This window comes from Rutidosis leptorrhynchoides, chromosome 8 (assembly GCF_046630445.1).
Source record: "Rutidosis leptorrhynchoides isolate AG116_Rl617_1_P2 chromosome 8, CSIRO_AGI_Rlap_v1, whole genome shotgun sequence".
Classification (NCBI taxonomy): domain Eukaryota; kingdom Viridiplantae; phylum Streptophyta; class Magnoliopsida; order Asterales; family Asteraceae; genus Rutidosis; species Rutidosis leptorrhynchoides.
In genome coordinates, this window is record NC_092340.1 from 66,113,383 (window position 1) to 66,139,089 (window position 25,707).

Below are 25,707 nucleotides of genomic sequence, written 5' to 3' on the forward strand. Positions count from 1 at the left end.
AATATAAATGTTAGTGAAGTTAATAAAAGTTAGATTACAGAAATATAATTCAGGCGGTATAACCGACCATATATAACTTAAATAACATAAATATAAATGTTAGTGAAGTTAATAAAAGTTAGATAATTTCTTACCTTGATTAGTGACGTGTGCTTGCTTAGATAAACCTTGATTATACGGAGTACTTCGTGCTGATAACGTGTTATATTTCAGTAGACTTATAACTACCTTTAGTGACCTGGTTCAATATATTTAAATTGAAAAAACCAATAAAAGAGAGATGTGTTGTAGAAGATATAGGAGAGAAAGAGGTTGAAGAGAGGTGTAATGTATATGTTGTATATGTGTGTTTTTGTAACTTACATTATGCACATATATATAGTACAAATTTTACTATCCATATTTGACTAATTACCATCCATATTTAACTACTAAATTTACAACAATTTAATGTTTAATTTCTAATAAAAGAATTATTTTAAGGCTGCTTTAAAAACATGTTCCACTTTCTTTGGAGTTTTTTATTGGTTCAATCACACTCAGATTATTGTTCAATCTTAAATGTACTATGTCAATTGTCAAGTCTATATAATTAATAAGAATTAGTCATGTATAACCAACAAAACCATACAATGAACTTGTTAAGATAAACATAGCAACTGCAAGCCTGAAACAGCAATGTCGCTTTGTTAACCATAAGTACGCGATACAAAGATCGTATTAGATATCATGCCAACAGACAACAACTGCCTTTTTACACTAAGAGGATGGCTAACATAAGTGTCTTTATGGTCCCCCGGCTCAAGCCGTTGATTTCGTTTTCTCATAGCAGAGGTCAAACACAACATCTTAATCTTTCATATAAATATAACACAAAATCAAAATTCAATGAAGAGCAATTGTGATATTTGAAAAAAGTCTACCAACAGAAAAGAACACAAATGTCAATAGTCAAATGAACATGAAACAATAATACTTTACATCTCACATGAACTAATACTCCTAACCAACTCAAAATTGTAACCTACTTCACCTTCAAACATATGCTAGATTTAAGACCTAAATAATACTACTAAGCCCCAAATGGGTCCTTTCATCTTTGTACATAAACATTATATATTATCCTTATATAAATCAAAATTTCAAAATAAAACAGAACATACTAAAAAAGCCCTCTTACCTGTTTTCTTCTGGATAATGTTTACTTAACTGCCTTCTGCCTCATCTCTATCACCTTCCTGTGCGAATTCGAGTGCAGAGCCGGAACAAAAGTTGGACTTGCAGCTGGACGGTACTCAGGGTAGAGACGGCCGGACCGGTACCGGACCCCACAAGCATTGCAAAGTGATTTTGGGCCCATTGGACCCTCCCTCCATTGTGGGGTTTTAGTTATTTCACAATGTGCACATTTCTTCATCCCTGTAGCATCCGATTTTTTAGTTTCCATGAAAACGGGAACCAAAGGTGGTTTCCGCCCCTTTTTATCCTTGTTAGTAAGCATTACGATAGGCAACCGCAACCACGGATTGGTTGCCGGTCTTTTACGTTTGCTTCGACTTCTTGCAGGAATTAAGATTTCCATTCCAAAGGAGAGACCTTTATTACTATTATTATTGTTATTGTTATTGCTATTATTAGTACTAATACTAATACTAATACTACTACTATTATTATTATTATTATTATTATTATTATTATTATTGTTCAAGCTGGAACTGCGACTTTCAAGAACTGAGTTTGGGCTTGTTTGAGAAGGATAGATTACTTTCTCTTCGACAAAAGTTGGGTGCTGTTTTAATTGAGAAATCCTACCGATTTGATAGAATTCTTCATCACGATTTAGCTGATATTTTAGTTGAGAAGATCTGTTATTCTGCAAAAAAAGAAAGGAGCCCATCAGGATTTTGATCATTAGATGCAAATCACCTTCTCTTATTGCAATAATATTCCAAACTTATTAAGGCCGCGTTTGATTACCTCTTAATTGAAATGGTTCAACGCTAAGCTGAACCATTCATCATTTAACGCATTTGTTTTTGACCTTCTGAATGACATATGGGGTTGAATGGTTCAACATTCGGTGTTGAACCATTCAAAGCTGACTTAACCATTAATCACTATTTTTTTGTAACATCTTTAGATCATATCTAGAACACTTATTAAACAACTATAATGTTTTTTCTATTAATGGAAAATTAGTTGATAAGGTAATTTTATATCATTCACATTGTTCACTCCAAATGATTATCGAATAGGTCATTCAGAACCTTTGAATGGTTCTGATTATGAACCATTCAGCGCTTAATCATTCAGTTTTATCAAACGCACCTTAAGTTAGTACATAACCAAGGTTGATACTTACTAGCACAGGGTACTCAAAGGACAAATCTGCAGAGGAGCTAAAATTATTGCCAACACTAGTTTGTGGGCCCGATGGCATAAGCTCCTTGAAGACCTCAGAGGGTATAGGACCAAGATTAGAGGCCCAATCTTCAGTAAATCCATCCCCTTCTAAACTCTCCATTGGAAAATCAAACATATTGAGAATATCGCCGAAACAATCCTCATCGTACGCACGATGATTGTAATCAACGGTGGTCACAGCGGGAAATACAGATTCAGTCTTGCACATTCTCTTATCCTGTAAGGAAAAGTAATGATCAGTACTATTTTACAGAATACCATCAAGATAAGAAAAAAAGTCAAGATTTTATGGCTATAATAAATGCATAAAGACACAATAAGGCATAACTTGTTATTTATTGGTGACCAGTTTTCACATTTTTGAATTGGGATAAACAACACAACAAAACTCAATTCGATGAATTGGGATAAGTACACATAATATGAATGTAACATACTTTTATGTCGAAATAACAATAACAATTTACTATAAATTTCATTGACTTATAAAGAGTGTTATACCATGTCCGAGAATTTAAGTACCTAGAACGAGGTGAAAAAGGACCATTAGGCCCTAACAAAAAATATAAGTTATTTAAAAAAGGTCTTTAGGCCCTAACGAATAATATAAGTTACATAAAAAAAGGCCTTTTAGGCCTTGCTAGAATGCTAGGCCCTAACGAAAAATATAAGTTGTTTTTTGCCTATTATGCTTTGCCTTAGCTGCTTAAGTTGTGTTTTACTATTTTCCATGTTTCTCAAATCTCCAATTGTGTCTGTATCCCTTGAAAACCTTGTGCCCCGAAACAAGTTAATAAAAAAAAAAATCAGGTTGCTCTGGCCTCCCATGTGTAATACCATCACAAAAAAAGTTAAAGTTTCTACTATTTGCATAATAAAGTGTGCATTGCCTGTTGGAAATTGCACACTTGTCATAATTGTTACTTATTGTTTTTTTTTTTTTTGGCAAAAAAAAAGGAGAATATATATATATATATATATATATATATATATATATATATATATATATATATATAAGAATAGCCGTTAACTTCATCAAAATGATGAAATATAACGAAAAGCCATTACAATGACGGATCGAAATCGGTCATAACACATTTAAATATATAAGAATTGTTACTTATTGTTTTCATATAACCACATTTAAATCCCATGTACTTTCATGAAGTGAAAAAACCAAAAATACCTACATACAATTAAATTACTTTGAAGATTAAAAAGATTAAGAATTTGACAAAAGATTGGACCTTTCTCATAAGTTCGTGCAAGCAGAATGTGTCATGGGAGATAATGAACTCCATGATCTCATAACTAAAAAAAGTACAATTTCTATCATATGAAGTAAAAAGTCAACCCAGTGACTTTCAAATCAATATCAATATCAACAATATATTGAGTTTTTTATTTTATGAGTTATTAATTAGTAAATTAAATGTCATTAATATTAAGATGTCGTTATGATATTTTTGTGCATGCGAAAGAATTATTTTATTTTACTGTTACATAAAGACCCACTTGGCAGTCAATTGTACCTTAATTATGACAGATACAAAATTTAAAAAACAAAATTAAATTATTTACTTCCATTATTTGTACGTATCTACGTAATAATTCCATTAATTTTTAATTTAATCTAATATTCATGTCCGAGATTTTTTAAATTTTATACTCCGTAACAAAGATTTTTTTCTTAAAAAAAACATGTCTACACCTCACGGAATCATCACCATATAAGATCAGGGGTACCAACGGACCTATGGTCCAACGGTACCCGGCCCAATGATCCTTGACCCCACGCATGTAAAGATAGTAACAATAACTATGCAGGTTCGATTCTCGTTCCATACATGCTGGAGGGGTTTATTGGGATGGTGTTTCACCAGCTCCGGGTGCGGTTGGATGGGTTGACATAGGGGTGTGCATTAAACGGTTTCACCCATGAAACCGACCGATCCAAATCGATTTGGTTAAAGTGGGTTGGCTTATTTGGTTTTGGTTTGGTTTATTGGTTTCACCCGAAAAATATTAACGGTTTACGGTTTGGATTAGGTTTGTAAAATAAACATTTGGTTTCAAACCGAAAAACCGAAATATACTACTATCAATGATAAATATATTAAATGTTAAATATTTCATTTATTTTATCCATATTCATATGCTATAAAATTGAACCAGCCTATACTTATAGTTTAATCAATATTGTATACTTATAGTTTACTCAATAAAATATGTTTGTTTTTCTCAAAAAGATATAAAACTACACACTTTTTTGTCAATAAGTTTTAAATTGGTTAAACCGAAACCAAACCATGTAAACCGATATCTTATTTGATTGGATTGGTTTGGTTTTGTCAAATTTGATTTGGTTATTGGTTCTCAAAAATATTTTTGAAAACCGAATAAACCAAACCGAATAAACCACGTAAATCATAAGCCAACCGAATGAACACCCTAGACATTGTCAACACAATACACATGTTAAGTAACAATATAAGATGAGGGGTAAATATGTAATTATAAAATAAAATATAAAAATACATTACACAAATGTGTACGTTTTCCGTAACAGTAATTTCCAGTTTCCGCTTTAGAAAGCAAAAACGACGTCGTACCGCTCATCAAACTTGCCCCAAAAAGCACGAAAAGCAAAACCCTAGAACCATAAACACAACAAAACAGCACCTACTTTCATCCCCCACATTTCATACTATTTTCGCACAAAAATCGATACATATAAAACCTAATTTGATATATTTCTAAATTAGAAACAAAATGACGACAGCTGAAAGAAAGCTGACCTGTGATTCCATGGTGAATCCCCTGACCATCGAATTTGAGACACTTAATTAGGTCAAACAAACATAAACTTGATTAGATAGATAGATATATAAAATTGGTATGTATAGGTTTGTGTTTGTAAGGTTTTAGGATAAAATGGAAAGGGTAGAGAGGTGGTGGTAAAATAATTAGGGCAAAGGAAAAAAAAGGGGGAAGCTGCAAATGGAGTTTTTATGATAGTAACGAGAATAAGAATAGGGCAAAGGGATGGTGCATGGGACCATGTGGTGCAAGTGTAGGTGATAATATAATAAAACTCCCGTATATTAATTTTAAGGGATGATATGTGGCACAATTATTTTTTACACGTACACAATCAAAGCTCACACAATTATTTTTTATGATATAATAAAACTCCTATAAAGTATATTTAATTGTGTATGTTTACATATCACTCTCCTAATTTTAAAGCTCACACATTACTTTTTAATTCATGTACACTTAATTACCTATTATACCCTTAATTATATTTAGAATAATAATATAAGTTTAATGGTATAATTATAATTTTATGAGACAAAAGCGTAAATTGATCAAAAAGTGGTGTGTAAGAATCATCTCCCTAATTTTAACTAATGAATTAATTAATAATATTAATATATTATTTATACATATATGAGCTAGCTTAAACGAAGCGAAACTACAAAAGGTAAAAATTGCAAAATCTTTAAATTAGATTTTCCGTAATTTTTATTCAATTAAATATAACAAGTTAAATGTACAAATAATAATTTATAATTAATTTAATGTTCATATTATTGAAAAACAAATGTCTAAAACTACAAATTACATATTAAATATTTAATTATATTACATGTATATATGTTCAACAAACACACGTGTAAATGTAAAGGAAATTATATATATATATATATATATATATATATATATATATGAAGAGAAATCATATGGTTACAAAAATTTTACAAATAAAAACATATAAATTAATATGAATATCTAAATCCACCAATCATATTTTATTTTTTTCCCTCCTTATTTCTTTCTCCATATATATATATATATATATATATATATATATATATATATATATATATATATATATATATATATATATATATATATATATATATATATATGATATTTTGTAAACATATTCGAAGTGTAGAATTACTCATAAATATTATTAAATTAAAAAGTAAATATAAAGAAAAAGGAGGAGTAAATGTGAAGGGATTAATTACGTTACCAACTAAAAGGAGTGGGTCCATAATCACATGCAATGCCCCCACTTCATGGATCGGGTCCCGCGATGCTTGCCATTCACCGACACCCCACATTTCACCCCAATTATTAATCCATTGCATTTGCACCTCCTTGAAGTATAGGGTTCTTTTTTTTTTTTCTTTTAACATAAACAAAAAATGTACTCCGAACTTTAATTTTTGAAGTAACCGAGTAATATAGTGAACGGTTGTCCGTAATTTTTTTATTTAGTATGTTTGCTTCCATTGTTAGTTTAGTCTGTTGTTGTTTGCGTTTGGTTAGCTTGCCCGAGTTTATCAGGATTTCTTGTTTTCCCCGTGGTTATGTGGATGGTAAAGCTCACTTTAGTTAGTGGTAGCTCATATTTGTTGTTAACGCTTATTTACTGCTATCGAGCCTTTTTATTTTAGTTGTATTCTTGTTAGTCTTTTCATTTTAGATGAATAAACTCAATTTATAGTCTCGTTATTTTTAGCAAAAAAATAAATAAATAAACGAATACATAACTGTAATAAAAATGGGATATATGATATAACCATATAATTAGAGTTATTTTCCGTTCCCAAAAATATTAAAGATATTTGAATTTCATCAATTGTTTTTTTCTTCACATATCATAAGCTACATATATAAGATTGGACTATTCCTTCTTTACACAATAAGAGTAGAAGTGATAATCCCAACCAATTCGGCTGTACTGTCGACATCTAATTAAGATGGGTGCAAACTATTTGTCGGCTACATATATAAATTTGTAAATTAATAATTTGATCTACACATAACAAATAATTGTACACACGTTAAGTAGTACTAGTAATATAATCACCATCAAAAAAAAAAAAAAAAAAAAAAACACTATTTCATGGTCGAATGTATCTAGCAGCACATGTGTTACGAATCTGCAAGTTTGGTAAACAAGAACATGTTCTTTCGATACATTCCAACATCTAGCTCATGACCCAAATTCACATCTACCTTGGATCCAATCCAATTCAAACAAATAAACAATTATTAATACTTTATAAACCAGATCCTAAGAACAATTAAAAATAACAACAGATCTTGATTGGATCACTATTAACTTATTATTGACAAATGATATCATGTCTAAAGAGTCTTGGTTAATAATACAATGTATTTTTTTTTACCATCGAAACTTGGCTTGAGTGGTATGGGGTGAGATCCAACTTGAGGTACTACCAAGTACCAACCCAAAAGTACTCCAAGCGGAGGTTTTACCACCATTCGATGGTACTGCCAACATCGTCGCGATTTGAGTTTCCTCCTAATGCGATTTGGGTAATAAATGAAAGCATTCGATATCGATGTCGCCATTCAAAAAAAAATAATACAATATATATTGTTTTGTTTAAGAAACAAGTAAATTGTAAAAGACTAACACTTTTAACCAGGTAACAAATTAATACAGGTGTTAGTGTCCAATATGTGTGTATCTGTATTCTAGAAATTGTTAGCTTGCATCATTATAGTATCTGATAAAATCATGATTATATCTTAAGTTTTGATTTTCTAAGTTTTGATTTTACATAAAGGCAAATGAAGAAAAGTAAGAATATGAACAAGAAGAAGCAAAGTATTTCCCATGTAGAACCAGTGTAGTTTTTACTAAGCATTATCTGCCACCTCCCCTGCAAATAATGCATTTGACAAAGTCAACAGATATGATCGAATGCAGACCGATGTACAAGTTTGACTGAACAGGGTACAACTTACAGGCGTGGGATTATCGAGCAACTTTTGCTCCATAACTTGATGCTGTTTTATAAAAACTTTCTGAGCATGCTTATACAGATCAACGTCTAGACTGTTTAACAATGTGATTTGCTTAAGAACCGTTTCAGAAACATAACGTCGTGCCTGAATTTTATAAAGGTATAGCATAAGTTGTATGTATTAAAAAATGAGGATAATTCCATAAACACAACTGGAAAAGTATGTATACCTCTTTCGTAAAGTTGGCTGGGAAATTTTTTTTGAAAGAATTAATACGCCGTTTCGATTGAGTTGATCTTAACTTAGAAACACAAGTTTCGTAAGTTCCCATCAGTTTCTCAACAGTCATCTAAGGACAAGATAACTCGCATATCACATCGAGTGTTAAAACGAGAAAATAAAAAAGTCTATAAACTTTCACTTTGCGTTTCCATAGTTGACGTATTATTACAGGCATCGTTATCACATACTTTAGAACAAGGTTGTAAAAGTCACGACTTGGGGACGAGTCGGTTGGGACCTTGGATGGACGAATCGGTCAAGTTAGGGATGAGTCAGGCGTTGACCGACCGTTGACTTTTAATAATAAATAAATTAATCATATATATAACGTTATAGGGAAGTGAAAATTTGGGGGAAGAGGGAAGTTAAAGATTATATGCATATATAATGTTGATCTTTAAGCAAAAATTTGTGAAAATGCATCGGAAATATTAAATTTCTGTGAAAAAATATTAACATTCTTAAAATTTAAAAAGAATATCATTTTATAATAAGAATGTTAATGTTTTCAACAAAATCAATGACATTCATTACATGTAATGTTTTCTTGGCAAAAAAATCAATAACATTCATTACATGTAATGTTTTCGGAAATATTAGAATTTATTCTTCGAAAACATTCATCGTGAGTAATGTTATTCTTATTATGGATTTTGATAAAATATATATATATATATATATGTTTTTGTTCGTAAAAAAAAATATATATATATTTCACGTATATCATGAGATTGTATATAAATACAACCTTAAATATATAAATGAATGGTTATAAAGAATGTTTACTTCCCCCCAAAAATCAGCTTCGCCCTTGATTATTTCCACATACTTCGCATATATATACATAAAGATATTAAACATGAAACATAAATATTTCCAATATAGATATAGGGCAAACAATGGGCTCTATTTTTGAGTCAACAGCAAGCGTCGATTTATTGGCGCTTGTCCTTTAGAACCTAAATTGAATTCCAGACAGGATTTAAAACCCATGGAAATTTGATTCTACCAAGTTCATGGCGTTTCAATTTTAATTTTAATTTTATTTTACTATTTAAAAAAAATAAAAATACCTACTTATTGGCCGGAGGTCCACTCGGAAGCAATCTTTTTATTCGTCGAATAGAGAGAGGGATGACTTTCTCTACTTTTGAGAGTGTTTCACTCTGAGTGGAGAAATGACTTGTTTTTATTCTCGGATAGGGGAATGATTGTCTACATCTCACCTCCCTCATACACCATTCATGTGGTATTGGGTTTTGTTGTTGTTATTGTAGTATATAGGGCACACAATCGAATAATAAAAAAAAATATTATCAAACTTTGACCAACTTTGACTTTAACCGACTCAAAGCCTATTCAGCCCAACTTTGACCCGACTTTTTAGGCGTTTTTGAACGAAACGGGATGGGTTAGTCCCCAAACCGACACGTTGGCCAACATTTACAACAGTACTCTAGAGAGTTTATGTTTAAGCATTGCAGAATTTATGAAGTTTACTAGCTATAACTTACAGCTTCAGTGACTGGATTGGATTCAGCTAACTGTGAAATGACTTGTGTGCCAACTAAGTTTGCAAACATGGTGGCCGATTCCCTGTGCTCTTCAGTAAGTCCAACATACAGCATATTATCCAACCTTTTCTGTAAAAAAAAAAAAAAAAAAAAATCAATAATGACTCGTATAAAATTATATAGACGTACTTAGCCTTTTTTTTTTATTACCTTTGCAACCTTAAGCACATATTTACCGAGATTTTGATAGGTCATTACACAGTGACGCACATCATGTACCTCCCATACATTAGAATTGTTTGTCAAACCTGCAACCTATAAACAAATACACTTTAACTTTGTAAAAGCGACAAACTTCGACTTATTCGACTGGTAATTTAAACGTTTGTATCATATTTTGTACCTGGAAAGTGGCACCGTTGTGAACAATATCAAGAGTTACAGGGTGATTGATAAATTCATGTAACGGCATAACAATTTCTTCCATATTATACGAGTCATTTCCATAAGCATAAGGTGGGCCCTTTTCTTTTCTTGAATCTCTCTGTTAATTGTAATGAATTGAAGATATTTATCAAGTAACCAATAATACTCATAACATATTCATCTCGTATTGGGTGAGGAAACGAACGTACCCGAGCAAATAGTTCTCCCATCATCCAAGGCACTAAATACTTCCATGGCCAAATCTCGAGTGTACTTATAACACCATTTTTTAAACGCACACGTTTAGATATTTTTCTTGCTGATGTCAAATTAGAATGAACCAAAAACCTAGCTGCTACCTCTATCGAAAACTCGTAAGCACTAAAAACACGGTCAACAGGGTTTCTAAGCATTGTTACAACTGATGTTTTATCAGTGGGCAATTTGGACATAATGCTATAGTCATCATGAGTAGACAATAACCTGCAATTCTTTGTACTGCACAACAACATGATGACACTACATATTTAGAACAAGTGTATAAAAGATTACAAATAAGAGGTTTGAAATGATTTTTCAAACGTACCGTGGATCGAACCGCAGTTTATCATAAGAACGTGGACATTCTAGAGAGCTCGAATACAACTTCTTTAAAAAACTGTAATGATGCACAAATACCACATGGGATGATTCTACTTCAATCGAATTGACATATAAGTCTTTGCTAAAAAAAAGGATGACATGTTTGTTTGTTTACCAATAGAAGTAAGTCCGGCCTCCTGTTCTTGGTACATGAAGAAAAAACAACAAATCCTTTAATATGTGCCCATTGTTTGCATCGGACTGAAGTGAAGAAGCTGCCCATTGCTTAACAGTAGCCTTGCAATGCTCATAATCATACGCACTAGAAGATGGATAAACTGAGCAAACCTCCAAAATGAATAAGTTGTATACTAAACACATTTTTATCCAATAACATTTAAGCTTTTCCAGTCCTACTATAATATATGATATTAATATTTAATATTAATTATTATTATGTACTTGGATGTATATAGATACCTTTAGCAAGTAGCAGCAGCAACAGAGCTACTCTCATAACATGATCCATTCACTAAAATCCCTAATCCAAAACTGAAGCAAATTTTAAAAACAGTCATAATTTTAGTATAAAAGCCACATAATGGAGTATCATTTAGCAAATTATTAGCAAAACAAAAAAGAATTCAATCACTTACACATAATTATAATTCTAAATATATTGTTATGATCATGTGAAATTGATGGAATTACATATATTAACAATCTGAAGCTGTGTAGATACCTACATATAGCTTGCAGTTGCTTCATGTGTTCAACAAATTTTAATTTATTTAGAGCTCAAGTTATGAATGCTGGCTAAATAGGGAGCGTATATATAAAAAAGCATATAGATACAGAAAATGAGGGTTTCCGTTGTTGAAAAAATTAGTATTTTTAATTACTAATTGGCGTATTCTTATAAAATCGGCCACGATCAATTTTGACAAACTTACAGATTAAGCTCTCAGGTAGTGCGAAACTTCCGATGGCGCTCCGTGATTCGACGGCCGCACGGCTGCGTAAGACGGAGAGGCAAATCAAAGGCCGTTCAAATTGAACCTTTGCCGATAAATCGATAATGTGTACAGATCTACAGTGAATTGACCTACATCAATTCCGATTTCCGATGCGATTTGTATAAGATTAACAATTTAATTATTAGTATTTAAAATATTAATTATTGTTTAATAATATTGCGAATTGAAATGTTTAAATTTGACATGACTTGGCCAATCATCTATAAGTCAACGGTATATAGTCTACTATCCACTCCGTTATTTTGTTAAAGGGAAAAAAAATATAAATACCCATCAAGTATAGTATATTCAAAGTTGAAAAACTCGATATTTGAGGAGTGATCGGTCAGAATTTTGGAAGGAGTAATCGAACATTCGGGTTTAATCGGGAATTCGTCGGATAGTACTTTTTACATTTAAATAATATTTGTTAAAATTTATATACGTAAATATAGAAGAAAAAGATGAACATAAACAAAAAAAATTACATAATTCTCTAAAATCGTTGATTTTGTTCAAAAAATCTAAAATTCTAGTATAAATTCATGTTAAAATATTGATCAATTTCGACTTTAGCCGAATTTGATTGACAAATCCATTTTTGATCCGTTAACCAACGTTGACCGGTTAATTAATCGAATTTTGAAAAATCATAAAGGTTGTTATTAAAATGAAGTAATCGGGGATTTATTGTGATATTTTTACAACAATGAGTATATTCAACTTTTGTTACTACAAGAGCTTTTACTAGTCAAGTGGTAAGCATTAAGGGTTTGGGGTCGCTTATTGCGTAAATTCAATCCCATATAAGATCTTTTAGTTATTTGAAAATGTTAATTCAAGTGCTTCATCACCAGGATTTACTGTCACATCAGCACTAAACACTTCCTCATTAGGATTAACTCATGACTAAATCACTCTCAATCATAACATACTTCCTCGTAAAAATGGAGGTCCACTATATTATTTAACTAAACAAGTTGCAAGCATTAAAGCTAATAGTACAAGTAAAAAAAACAAATATTGTGTCCTGAAATGTGTTGAAAAAAGACGAGATGGAGGGTGAAGGGGTGAAGGCGATGAGGACTAGAGGAGGGCTAGGGGAATGCCAAACGGCTTCCTCACGAGGGATAAGCAGGGCTATAAAAACTAACCCACCGTTGGGAATGGTTTTATTTGTCATATCAAAGCTGCCATGTTACATGTGAGCGATAGACTTAATTATCTATTGCCATCCAAAAAATGAAGACATAAAAAGATGCAACACAGTTGTAGTTTTAAAATGTTCTATTTAACCCTGGTTGTGAAATGATAGATATCATTGATCATATACATAGCATTGCATATGTATATTTTATTTGCTAAAGGCTAAAAACAGAACTTGCGCGAAGTGTATTTAAAGAGACTTGACATATCCGCTAAAAGTTAAGACTGCGAATTATAGCACATTAATAAAAGACTGCGGATTATTTTCGCTAAGTTATCGCGGACAGCAGTTAAATCCGCACACCGCGAATATTCTGAAAACTATAAATAGAGAGCTTGGCCTCTCATTTATAGGTTGTTGATTCTCTGCCATTTGCATGGACCTTTGTAGTTTTCACTTGTGGCTTTGCCCAAGAAAGATTTACATCGAGTTAAGGTGAATCATGCTAATTAACAATCAAGACCGAGTCGGGGTGGTTGATCACTTGATTGAAAAGTGAAAGACGATCATCAGGGCCCAAAATAATCATCAAACATTCCATCCTCCATCTTTATCATTGCACTCAATCCTTAATTAAGTAACTTCTTAATATAGGTTTGATCAATTGGCGCCATCCGTGGGTATTAAACTCGAAATTTTTTGTTCTTTGCTGTTGAACAATCAAATTTGCTTGTTTAATTTTAATCGCGTATTGTTATGATGATTTATAGGAAGTCGCTAAGGTATATTAGTCGATTTGATCGTCGGGTATGGCAGTTAATGCGAAGCAAGCAAATAGTTCTGTGAATGCTGATGTACTGATTAACGATTCGAAAAATGCCTTGCCGGTTAATATGCAAGCAAGTGTTAATGCTACTGCGAGTAGCTCAATTCAAGAACCGCTCGCTAAAGCGTTTAATGGCAATACCGCTAACACTGATCTGCAACTAAAGGTTGCTGCTGAAAAATGGTTGCGCGTAGAAATTTGCAGCAAAACTGTGACGAACTCTCCAAATCCATATGGACGAACACGTCATTCATTGATTTCATTGCGAGGTATTTGACCTCTATATGATACGTTTTGTAAACATTGCATTCTTTTGAAAAGGCACACCATAAATGAATATTTAAATCAAAGGTTTTCGACATCTGATGATTTCTACATATAGACAATCACCGTATATAATAGTTTACAATAGTACTTTCGTTGACAATGCAGTCAAAATAAGGTACATGATGATGAATTGGTGAATGCAACGTTTTCTTGAAAAATATGCCATATAAGACTCCATGCACATAACTTGTCTATCATATAAGCAAACAGCGGAAGACTTCTAAGGAACCTGAGAATAAACATGCTAACAAGTGTCAACACAAAGGTTGGTGAGTTCATAGTTTGTATGTTTCGCATAATCTGTATATAAAGATGGATCACAAGATTTCAGTTGTTTCATCCAGAAACGTTTATCAAAATATTCTACGAAATTGAGCACCCTGGTAACTAAACTTAACGTATATATAATTTGTACCCTTTGTATAATCATCTTAATAATACACGCAAACCAACGTGTACGCTTCTCAAATAGCATACGTCCGTTAAAAGGCTAGTGCTCTAGCTCGGACGGGGATATCAAGCCCTATGGATCCATATACAACTACTCGCGCCCACCAGTTCTTATAATCGGCAGTTACTAGTTACCAAAGCTAAGGGATTTTCGGTTCAAACTCAGTGTAGAATGTAGTATGTACTTGTATCCATTGCGTTTAAAATAAAGTGCATGTATTCTCAGCCCAAAAATATAGATTGCAAAAACAATTAAAAAGGGAGCAAATGAAACTCACTTTAGCAGCATATAAAGTCGTTCACCAAAATGTGACCGAAACTCGGATTACCAAATAACCGTAGATCTCAACCTAGAGAACATATGTTGTTCAATAAATGTTTATCAAGCTAGGTCAGGTCATAGTGTATCACAATCCTAATGCTCGAGATCGACATACAAAAGTTATCCAAAGTTGTTTCAAAAAGTCAATTTTGACAATAGTTCAACAAAACGAGACGTACCTTATTTAAGGATTCATTAACTCGGTTGATAATATTCAAAAATCCAATTTATCAATCTTACAAACAAGTTGTTTAAATACTAATTGCAGATTCAAAAGCAATTCCAATTAACGTCAATTATAATTCAGTTGACCATAACTTTTGACTCGTTCATCGAAATTAGGCGATTTCTAAATGAAAAATTATTGATTTTTCGCCAGCTTTTCAAAAACATGTATATCATATACCTTTTACTGGTAATATATGTATTTAATTCGTGATTCATTATAAACTGTTTAACGACGAAATTTAGCATACAAGCTTGTATAAATATATATACTCGAGCACTAGACATGGATACACTATTAATATATAATAGATAAAATATAAGTACTAACTTATTAATATTGAGATTCAATATTGTAGGAAAGTACGTAGACGTAACGGAGATGATAAACACTAGTTTTGACTTGCAAACAAAACCCTTGAACAATACCCATAACCTCCTTAGTAATAACCCATATTTTCCTTAGCTCTATCCCGCTCGAAAACCCATTTTTGAAAGTGAACGCTCATAACCTCGTCGTAGTATTTTATGTATAATACTAATTATTAATAATACTAATAATAATAAGATTAATAATAATATTAATCTTAATAATAATAATAATAATAATAATAATAATAATAATAATAATAATAATAATAATAATAATAATAATAATAATAATAATAATAATAATAATAATAATAATAATATAACAGAGGGGGTAATTGTGCAACAAATGAACAAAAATCGTCGAAATTTATAGATGTTTGCTGGGATCTGTCACCATGCGATCGCATGGCTCCCATGACCAATTCCCATGCGATCGCATGGATTGGTTTTACAGCTCACAATGTTTTATCGTGTACCTCGTCGACATATATTATAATCGTAAATTGAATTTAAAATTTTAAAAAGTCGTATTTATTAAATACTTCAGGGGTATTCTATGTAACTTATAATTAATAATTTCTATCATGTCGTTTTCATGTGAATAGTAAATGAAATAATTTAAATTCAACTATTTAAGTTACACGTTGTACGTTGTGCTTTACAAATTGTACATTATTAATTTAACTTTGTTTCTTAAAAAAATACAAAAATTATATCATAAAAATAAAATGACTTAATACATAAAAATTTTAATTTGAAATAGCATCGTTTAATAGTAAATTTTTAATCATTTCATATATAAATATTATTCGCATGATTCCATATATATCGAAAACTCTTATATTTATTAAAATATGTATATAATACACGTTATGACGTTCGTGAATCGTTGGACAAACAGGGTGGTCAACCGTTATATATAAAAAAAATCATTTTCAAAAGTTTCAAAATTCATTGCTTATCATGTCGAAAATATTAAATCATATAGAGAATTGGTTTAAATAAGTCGAAATTTTCCGGGTCATCACAGTACCTCCCCGTTAAAGAAATTGCGTCCCGAAATTTGAGTGAGGTTGTCATGGCTAACAATAAAAATGTTTTCATGACGAATATGAGTTGATAAATAGAATTTCTATCATCGTTGAATAATATGGATAAAACAATCCAATTACTCGAAGCGTATGAGGGAAGTTATCGTAAAAGAGTGAAATAAAGAATAGAGATGCATCTTATCTCTTAACGTAGTAACGATTGATTTCCGGAATTTAAAGAATAGAAAATCTTCTTAATCTAAATAAGATTTGATTCTTCGGAATTTGCGAAAATTAAGATTTTTTTTTTTTTGATTAAATGCGCAATCTGCCTCGATTGCTATGTCTGATATTTCGCTATAAATTGACCTCTTCCGTTTCATTTATTTTCACCACTCCTATAATCTTCTTTCTTATTTCATACATCCCAATAGATTTGCAAATGGTTAATCCAGTTCTGATTCTTGATATTTTCCTGGCTATCGTATCCTTCATTCTTCTTTTTCATCTGCCACCAGAGGAAGTTATTTTCTTCTACTATTACCTTGGGGTTATAGTATTTTTCATTCTCCCGTGTCTTTATATTGCTATACGCATTGATATACACGGTTTGTAATTTCGGGGTTGTTATCGGGCTTATATTCTCCTTTATATTTCGGAGCTTCATGCTTTCGTTTTCTCTTCCCGACTTTAAGTCAAGCGAATAACGGTCCAAAATTCGTAGGTATGGATTTTGAAATGAACATAATTAATATTATAAGAAAGAATCGGTAATGGCACAATCTGACTTGTCAAATTACCAGAATACCTCGAATAAACCGAATCATCAAGAAAAATATTTTCTTGATATGTTTAGAGGTTAAATAGAATGAAAGAGTTATGTAACATGGTTCATGATGAGGGTGTGATCTGTGAACCTTTATCACGTTCCACTAGAAACTCAGCATGACTTACTGTAATATAATCACGTTGATCAAGTGTCATTATATTATACTAACCCATGCTTCAATTCCCAACATTACTTCAAAACATCTATTTTTCGAATTTTTCAGATTTTAGAAACTAAAATAGTTTCTTTTATGATGTAACACAGATAGAGCGAAGAGATGAATGATTTCAGATAAGAATGGTTATAAAAAAATATCTTCAGAAATATGGAGAATATTTATAATGGAAGATACGATGATATCTTAGAATTTCTAATATCAGAGGATGATGCGGAAAAGCTGTCTGTGAAGGTTTAGAATAAGAAGTAAGGTTCTTACTAATGGTTTCAGCAGACACTGAATCATTTGGATTCTTTGAAGGCAGGTTCAGTCTTTGTGATTTATCCACAGCCTCCTTCATACTTTGCTCAATCCGTTTTCCAGTTCCAAATCTTCTCTTTTTCTCAGCTTTACCACCATACTATTCTTTATCATTAAACTTTTGACTGTTAAGGTCGTTTACAGTTTTTGCTGCTTCATCAGCATTGTTTCAATTTCAGAGAACTAGTTCATAGTTTGGGATGTTTTTCAGAAACTTCACATTCGAAGTATGTAAGTCTAGAAGATAGACATTATATGTATATATATAACTGATGACGTAGAATTGCTGCGATATTCGAAATACTGATTGCTAATTCCCAGTAGTTGATATGGCAATTATTGTTACAAGATGTGGATGAGTACATGATAGGGTTTCAATGAATATTATGATTTTTCGGAAGGTCAAAGATCAATGGAGTTGTTAGTAAATTTACTGCTAATGTAGTGGAACATGAAAGGTTTCCCAGTAACAAGAACGTATATATCAAAGTCACAATAAGGCTAATATGAAAAGTCAAAGTTGGTTGGAAGTGTGATAAAACTGGATACTTTGAAAATGATTGCAAGATTATTTTCGGTAAAAACAACGCTAAAGGATCTTGCACAGTTATGAAGTCAAAATATAGCTTTGAAAGATATCGAGATCTAAGAATGATGTCACCGGTTCAGAGTTATGACTTGGATTCTGATCCATCAATATGTAATCGAATTTGTATGAAAACGATTGTATATCGTTGTGAGCATTGTTAATAATTTTTGAATCAAAGTTGAAGAATGTACAGTGTAACATATTAATTGCGAACTTATATATCAAAGTTATAATAAGGCTCATTCGAATAAATAATTGAAGTTGATTTGTTGGAGCTGTGACAAAACTGTCTATGTTGAAAAGGGTTTGAAAAGTTATTTTTGCTAATAAATGCCAAATGGTCTGACACGATTATGTGTTAAACTATGACTTTGGTTTCGAGAGTTTTTCAGGTGCATAACTGTGAGTAACATGTGGTTGGATCATCATCTCGATGGTTCATTGTTTGAAGTGTTTTTCAGAAATTTCGGACGGTTTGAACACATATTGTAATCGTTAATATACATATGATGTTCTAGCACAGTTTTGAAATCAAGTATAGCTTTGAAAGATGTAGGGATCTAAAAGTGATGATATCGGGTATATCTCGACTTGGATTCTGATATGTTAAAATCAGAATATGTAATTGATTTTGAATGAGTATGGTTGTTTTGATTTCTATGAAAGAATGTTTCTCGTTATGAAAGTAGTTGATGATTGGTTGAATCAGAATCGAAAAATGGAACATGTTAATTGTGAATTTATATATCTCTCGGGTATTACCTACCCGTTAAAATATTCTCACCATTAACAGTTTATACAAAAGAATTTTCTTAATTACAATATTTATGAAAATATTCCTACATATATATTTTCTTTAGATGTAATCATGGATTTAATGAGTTAACATAATATTAATCTCATCTGGTTTTTGACTAAGACTAGAATATATAATCTCTAAAGCTTTTAGAAGCTACATATTCTCTGCAGAATATTTCTTCGATGAAGTTATGAATCAATACTTCATCGTTTGTTGTTGTTGGTATTCCTTGGTATCTATGGTGCGTATAACGTTGATGTTCGAGGTACAGATTGTGATGTTGAGGTGTGCGATGCGGATGTTGTTGGTGGTGGTGGTAATGATACTGTTGACGTTGATGATGGTGGTACTGTTGATGCTGGTTATGCTGCTGGTGCTTGTAACCTTTGTACCATATTCTATAAAGTCACTATCCGAGCGCGAAGCTCGTTGACTTCTTCTATTACACCGGGGTGATTGTTGGTTTGGACGAGTGGATGAATAAGATCTAGAATTTGAGATAATATATAATCGTGATGAGACACTCTGGAAATGAGAGAGAAAATGGTGTCTCGAATAGGTTCGGCGGTAAGTGCTTCAGGTTCTTCGCCAAGAGAGCAATGTGGTGGATGGAAGGGATCACCTTCTTCTTGTCTCCAATGATTAAGTAGACTACGAACCCATCCCCAATTTATCCAGAATAGATGATGGCTAATTGGTTGATCCATTCGGTTACACTGTCTTCGGAATAGCTGTCGGAGTTTAAGGAATTTGAACTAGATACGTGATCCATCTTGTATAATCAGGGAATTGATTTTGATATGAGATAGATTATAGGATTTAGTTTGGTATTCTCCGATACATAATTTGCATATGTATATATAATACCAAAATCCCATAAATTACGGAGAAATTTTCGGAAGATATAAGGAAAAGTTTACAGTAACAGATACGCTAAGATATGAATTTTTATCAATACACTATTTATGCAATAAATGCAAGAAAATGTGTATAGACTTAAGAATGATAAGCATGTAATTTTCGACAAGAAATGATAAGCAAAACTTTTAACATGCAGACACGGTCGAAGTCCAGACTTACTAATGCATCTTAACAACTATCAGTTAGACACATTCATGTAAGACTTGGTTCGCTAGGACCAACGCTCTGATACCAACTGTGACGATCTCTCCAAATCTATATGGACGAACACGTCATTCATTGATTTCATTGCGAGGTATTTGACCTCTATATGATACGTTTTGTAAACATTGCATTCTTTTGAAAAGGCACACCATAAATGAATATTTAAATTAAAGGTTTTCGACATCTGATGATTTCTACATATAGACAATCACCGTATATAATAGTTTACAATAGTACTTTCGTTGACAATGCAGTCAAAATAAGGTACATGATGATGAATTGGTGAATGCAACGTTTTCTTGAAAAATATGCCATATAAGACTCCATGCACATAGCTTGTCTATCATATAAGCAAACAGCGGAAGACTTCTAGGGAACCTGAGAATAAACATGCTAACAAGTGTCAACACAAAGGTTGGTGAGTTCATAGTTTGTATGTTTCGCATAATCTGTATATAAAGATGGATCACAAGATTTCAGTTGTTTCATCCAGAAACGTTTATCAAAATATTCTACGAAATTGAGCATCCTGGTAACTAAACTTAACGTATATATAATTTGTACCCTTTGTATAATCATCTTAATAATACACGCAAACCAACGTGTACGCTTCTCAAATAGCATACGTCCGTTAAAAGGCTAGTGCTCTAGCTCGGACGGGGATATCAAGCCCTATGGATCCATATACAACTACTCGCGCCCACCAGTTCTTATAATCGGCAGTTACTAGTTACCAAAGCTAAGGGATTTTTGGTTCAAACTCAGTGTAGAATGTAGTATGTACTTGTATCCATTGCGTTTAAAATAAAGTGCATGTATTCTCAGCCCAAAAATATAGATTGCAAAAGCAATTAAAAAGGGAGCAAATGAAACTCACTTTAGCAGCATATAAAGTCGTTCACCAAAATGTGACCGAAACTCGGATTACCAAATAACCGTAGATTTCAACCTAGAGAACATATGTTGGTCAATAAATGTTTATCAAGCTAGGTCAGGTTATAGTGTATCACAATCCTAATGCTCGAGATTGACATACAAAAGTTATCTAAAGTCGTTTCAAAAAGTCAATTTTGACAATAGTTCAACAAAACGAGACGTACCTTATTTAAGGATTTATTAACTCGGTTGATAATATTCAAAAATCCAATTTATCAATCTTACAAACAAGTTGTTTAAATACTAATTGCAGATTCAAAAGCAATTCCAATTAACGTCAATTATAATTCAGTTGACCATAACTTTTGACTCGTTCATCGAAATTAGGCGATTTCTAAATGAAAAGTTATTGATTTTTCGCCAGCTTTCCAAAAACATGTATATCATATACCTTTTACCGGTAATATATGTATTTAATTCGTGATTCATTATAAACTGTTTAACGACGAAATTTAGCATACAAGCTTGTATAAATATATATACTCGAGCACTAGACATGGATACACTATTAATATATAATAGATAAAATATAAGTACTTACGTATTAATATTGAGATTCAATATTGTAGGAAAGTACGTAGACGTAACGGAGATGATAAACACTAGTTTTGACTTGCAAACAAAACCCTTGAACAATACCCATAACCTCCTTAGTAATAACCCATATTTTCCTTAGCTCTATCCCGCTCGAAAACCCATTTTTGAAAGTGACACGCTCATAACCTCGTCGTAGTATTTTATGTATAATACTAATTATTAATAATACTAATAATAATAAGATTAATAATAATATTAATCTTAATAATAATAATAATAATAATAATAATAATAATAATAATAATAATAATAATAATAATAATAATAATAATAATAATATAACAGAGGGAGTAATTGTGCAACAAATGAACAAAAATCGTCGAAATTTATAGATGTTTGCTGGGATCTATCACCATGCGATCGCATGGCTCCCATGACCAATTCCCATGCGATCGCATGGATTGGTTTTACAGCTCACAATGTTTTATCGTGTACCTCGTCGACATATATTATAATCGTAAATTGAATTTAAAATTTTAAAAAGTCGTATTTATTAAATACTTCAGGGGTATTCTATGTAACTTATAATTAATAATTTCTATCATGTCGTTTTCATGTGAATAGTAAATGAATTAATTTAAATTCAACTATTTAAGTTACACGTTGTACGTTGTGCTTTACAAATTATACATTATTAATTTAACTTTGTTTCTTAAAAAAAAATTACAAAAATTATATCATAAAAATAAAATGACTTAATACATAAAATTTTTAATTTGAAATAGCATCGTTTAATAGTAAATTTTTAATCATTTCGTATATAAATATTATTCGCATGATTCCATATATATCGAAAACTCTTATATTTATTAAAATATGTATATAATACATGTTATGACGTTCGTGAATCGTTGGACAAATAGGGTGGTCAACCGTTATATATAAAAAAAATCATTTTCAAAAGTTTCAAAATTCATTGCTTATCATGTCGAAAATATTAAATCATATAGAGAATTGGTTTAAATAAGTCGAAATTTTCCGGGTCATCACAAAAACCGCGAAGAAACTATCACTGACAGCAAGCGATTAAGAATTTTGGCTGGAAAAACAAGCTTGAAAGCAGATAAAGTCCTTGGCACTGTTATTGAACCAGCTAGAAAAGATGGTCGTGAACCTCGCATACCGCGAACTTACTTATGGCCGTTGAATGATTTCGGATCACAGGTTGATCGCTTAGTTGTTGAACATCGTGATAGTGATGGTGCAGAGGAACGTGTTGTTTTAAACTCTATTCATAATTCAAAGACTACGAAAGCGCCAAGAGAAGAAAGTGAATTTTCTGATGATTCAGATAGTGCGGAGGAATTTGTAAAAATTCCGCATATTAAGCGTAGGCGGCCACCAGCACCCTTTCCTCACCATGGGGATGAGGGTGAAACTTTTGATGCTATGCGCAGAGAAAATGCTCAAAATTTCTTAGCGGATGCTTTTAAAAGCATTGCGCCTAAATCAATGCAACACAAGTTTGAACAACCGAATTTTTTACAAGATATGATAGCTAAATTTTGCGCGGAAATTACTAATATCCGCACAAAAAAGGCGACTGAGATCACTACTGCTGCAGACAAGTTCGTCCAGCATATCTCTGATTATGCGATTGTTACACCGCCCATTGTGCCGGCAACGTTGGGAGTTTACTCAGGTTTAACTGATCATTTGGATTTTTTGCAACGTTTTGAAGGAGTTGTAAGCACCTATAATTGGGATGAACCGGTAACATGCCGGGTATTTCCCATGGTTTTGCAAGGATCAGCAAGGGAGTGGTTCCATAGCTTGCAAGCCCGCAGTATTATTGGCTTTATCGTTCTTCGCGATAAATTTTTACTGCAGTTTCAAAACCTTTTACCGAAGAAAAAGACGCATATCGAATGCCATGACATCAAACAGGGTAACAAGGAAACTTTAAACGCGTTGCTTACGCGATACATCTATGAATGTCAAAAGATACCAAGTTTGAATGAAGATCAAAAAATCTCTGGATTTTTGCATGCTATTAATCCGCAGCGACATCCAACGCTTGTGCGACGTTTAAGAAGAGATGTTCCGCCAACTTTTGCTAAAGTACAGCAAGAAACGTATGATTACATCCGGGGTGGAGAAGATAGCACTATAACCCCTGCATGTGGATGAGGTAAAGATAAAAGTTGGCGGGACGATAATGATTCTTTCTGTTATGGGAATAATGATAATTTTCGCGGATCGGGATATCCAAGGCGAAATGGCGGCGGTAGTTACCCGCGCAATGATAGACATCAAGGTCAAAATGATAATCATGGATATAACCGTCGCGATCGTTATACTTCGTGAAAATGGAATAATGAGTCTTTCAACATCATCCAAATGTTAACAAAAACGCCTAAAGAAAGACTGTTGCAGGAAAGGGTTGCGAGATCTTTTCCTGATCCTCAACCTTTAGCGGAGAACAACAGGCGTGATAAATCTAAGTTTTTCATTTTTCATGATGACTATGGTCATGATACTAACTGCTGTAGAGATTTGGCAGAATTAATTGCGGAGGCATTTGAGCAAGGTAAATTGGATCATTTAATAACTCAAGGTGCTGCAAGCACTGCAAATGCGATTATCCTACCCGCAGAGTCTAATGCTCCACAAGTGCCAAATTCTGCTGATCTAAAAGCTCCTGCAGAGAAGAATCTAGGGGTTAAAATGGTAAGCAAGAAAGAGAATTTGCTCGAAATTCAGGTTATTAATGTAGTGGAGGTTCAAGGCGAAATGTCAGTGTTTCAAGTGTCTGAGAAATCCCCGAATTGGCAATGTCCCTCTATTACTTTCCCTCCAATAAGTTTGAGCGCGGATCTTGATAAGCCAGTGGCCATTTCATGCCGCATTGCGAATACTAACATTATAATTCTGAAGGTACACGTTGATACTGGTAGCAGTGTGGACGTAATGTATGAGCAATGTTTCAACAAATTGCCTGCACATATCAAAACTTTGCTAAAACCTACTGCGGTTTCGCTAGCTGGTTTTTCTGGTGAATCAACTTGGCCTATTGGCCAGTTGGAATTGCAAGCTGAATTAGTAGATGACCGTGATGAATCGCTAAAGCGCCAAGCATTATTAAGCCTTTATGTAATGCAAAATCAGTCAAGGTTTAATATAATTCTTGGGCGCACTGTTTTGCGTATGTTTGGAAAAATCCCATCCACTTTGCATGGAATGGTGAAGTTTTCTACTTACAAAGGCATTGGTACGCTGACTTCAGCGCTAATTGAACCATTGTGCGCAATGATTACTGCACGCGAAAGTGTTGGTATTGAAGGGCATGCGGTGCTCGCTGAATATAGTATGAATGCTTGTAATGAACAAACACTGACTGAGTGTTTATCATGATTAATCATGATTTGAATGTTGTTTTTTGAGCTGTTATTACTTGAAAACTATGAATAAGAAAGAATAAATTTGTGTTTCAGCAATTGTTTCTATACAAAGCAGAAGACATTGCGTGTGGCCATGCGTAATGATCATTTTGCAGAATACAAACGCTTAAATTTTTAAACACTGAATTGATTCTTACGCAAATGCGGCTAAGTGTTCGTAGATATTCTAAAACACATGCCATTGTTTCGGTAAGTAATGACGCAGCCTACTTA

At 32.5% G+C, this 25,707-nt stretch overlaps 3 protein-coding genes across 5 annotated transcripts; 1 reads left to right on the plus strand and 2 right to left on the minus strand.

Moving 5' to 3' along the window:
- Positions 1 to 923: 923 nt before the first annotated feature.
- Positions 924 to 5,447, minus strand: LOC139862771 (uncharacterized). 3 transcript variants are annotated; one of them, XM_071851401.1, is made up of 4 exons: positions 5,223 to 5,447; positions 4,980 to 5,077; positions 2,363 to 2,641; positions 924 to 1,873 (listed from the first exon to the last, which is right to left on the minus strand). In XM_071851401.1, the coding sequence occupies exons 3-4, from the start codon at positions 2,630 to 2,632 to the stop codon at positions 1,202 to 1,204; spliced, it is 942 nt and encodes a 313-aa protein (XP_071707502.1). In that variant the 5' UTR covers positions 2,633 to 2,641; positions 4,980 to 5,077; positions 5,223 to 5,447; the 3' UTR covers positions 924 to 1,201. The 3 variants fall into 3 exon arrangements, with proteins under 3 accessions (XP_071707502.1, XP_071707501.1, XP_071707504.1); XM_071851400.1 differs by lacking the exon at positions 4,980 to 5,077; XM_071851403.1 differs by lacking the exons at positions 4,980 to 5,077; positions 5,223 to 5,447 and adding an exon at positions 2,947 to 3,099.
- A 2,063-nt stretch (positions 5,448 to 7,510) lies between these two features.
- Positions 7,511 to 12,186, minus strand: LOC139861686 (protein-tyrosine sulfotransferase-like). The gene is made up of 11 exons (XM_071850155.1): positions 11,978 to 12,186; positions 11,505 to 11,576; positions 11,200 to 11,362; positions 11,029 to 11,100; positions 10,652 to 10,940; positions 10,420 to 10,560; positions 10,227 to 10,331; positions 10,017 to 10,145; positions 8,450 to 8,569; positions 8,221 to 8,364; positions 7,511 to 8,135 (listed from the first exon to the last, which is right to left on the minus strand). The coding sequence occupies exons 2-11, from the start codon at positions 11,551 to 11,553 to the stop codon at positions 7,995 to 7,997; spliced, it is 1,353 nt and encodes a 450-aa protein (XP_071706256.1). The 5' UTR covers positions 11,554 to 11,576; positions 11,978 to 12,186; the 3' UTR covers positions 7,511 to 7,994.
- Positions 12,187 to 24,433: 12,247 nt separating this feature from the next.
- Positions 24,434 to 25,447, plus strand: LOC139863499 (uncharacterized). The gene has a single exon (XM_071852126.1). It carries the CDS (start codon positions 24,434 to 24,436, stop codon positions 25,445 to 25,447), a length of 1,014 nt encoding a protein of 337 aa, XP_071708227.1.
- Positions 25,448 to 25,707: the final 260 nt, after the last annotated feature.

Bases quoted from the DNA above. Each gene is read 5' to 3' on its own strand.
- LOC139863499 (XM_071852126.1), top strand. From the start codon at position 24,434: ATGTTAACAAAAACGCCTAAAGAAAGACTGTTGCAGGAAAGGGTTGCG.
- LOC139861686 (XM_071850155.1), bottom strand. From the start codon at position 11,553: ATGGATCATGTTATGAGAGTAGCTCTGTTGCTGCTGCTACTTGCTAAA. The intron at 11,101-11,199 runs GTAAACAAACAA...GCATCATTACAG, and splicing joins GGCCGGACTTACTTCTATTG to TTTTTTAAAGAAGTTGTATT. The intron at 10,146-10,226 runs GTAATAAAAAAA...TTTTTTTTACAG, and splicing joins ATGTGCTTAAGGTTGCAAAG to AAAAGGTTGGATAATATGCT.
- LOC139862771 (XM_071851400.1), bottom strand. From the start codon at position 5,252: ATGGTCAGGGGATTCACCATGGAATCACAG. The intron at 2,642-5,222 runs GTCAGCTTTCTT...TTTTCCTTACAG, and splicing joins GATTCACCATGGAATCACAG to GATAAGAGAATGTGCAAGAC. The intron at 1,874-2,362 runs GTAAGTATCAAC...CTTTTTTTGCAG, and splicing joins CCTTTGAGTACCCTGTGCTA to AATAACAGATCTTCTCAACT.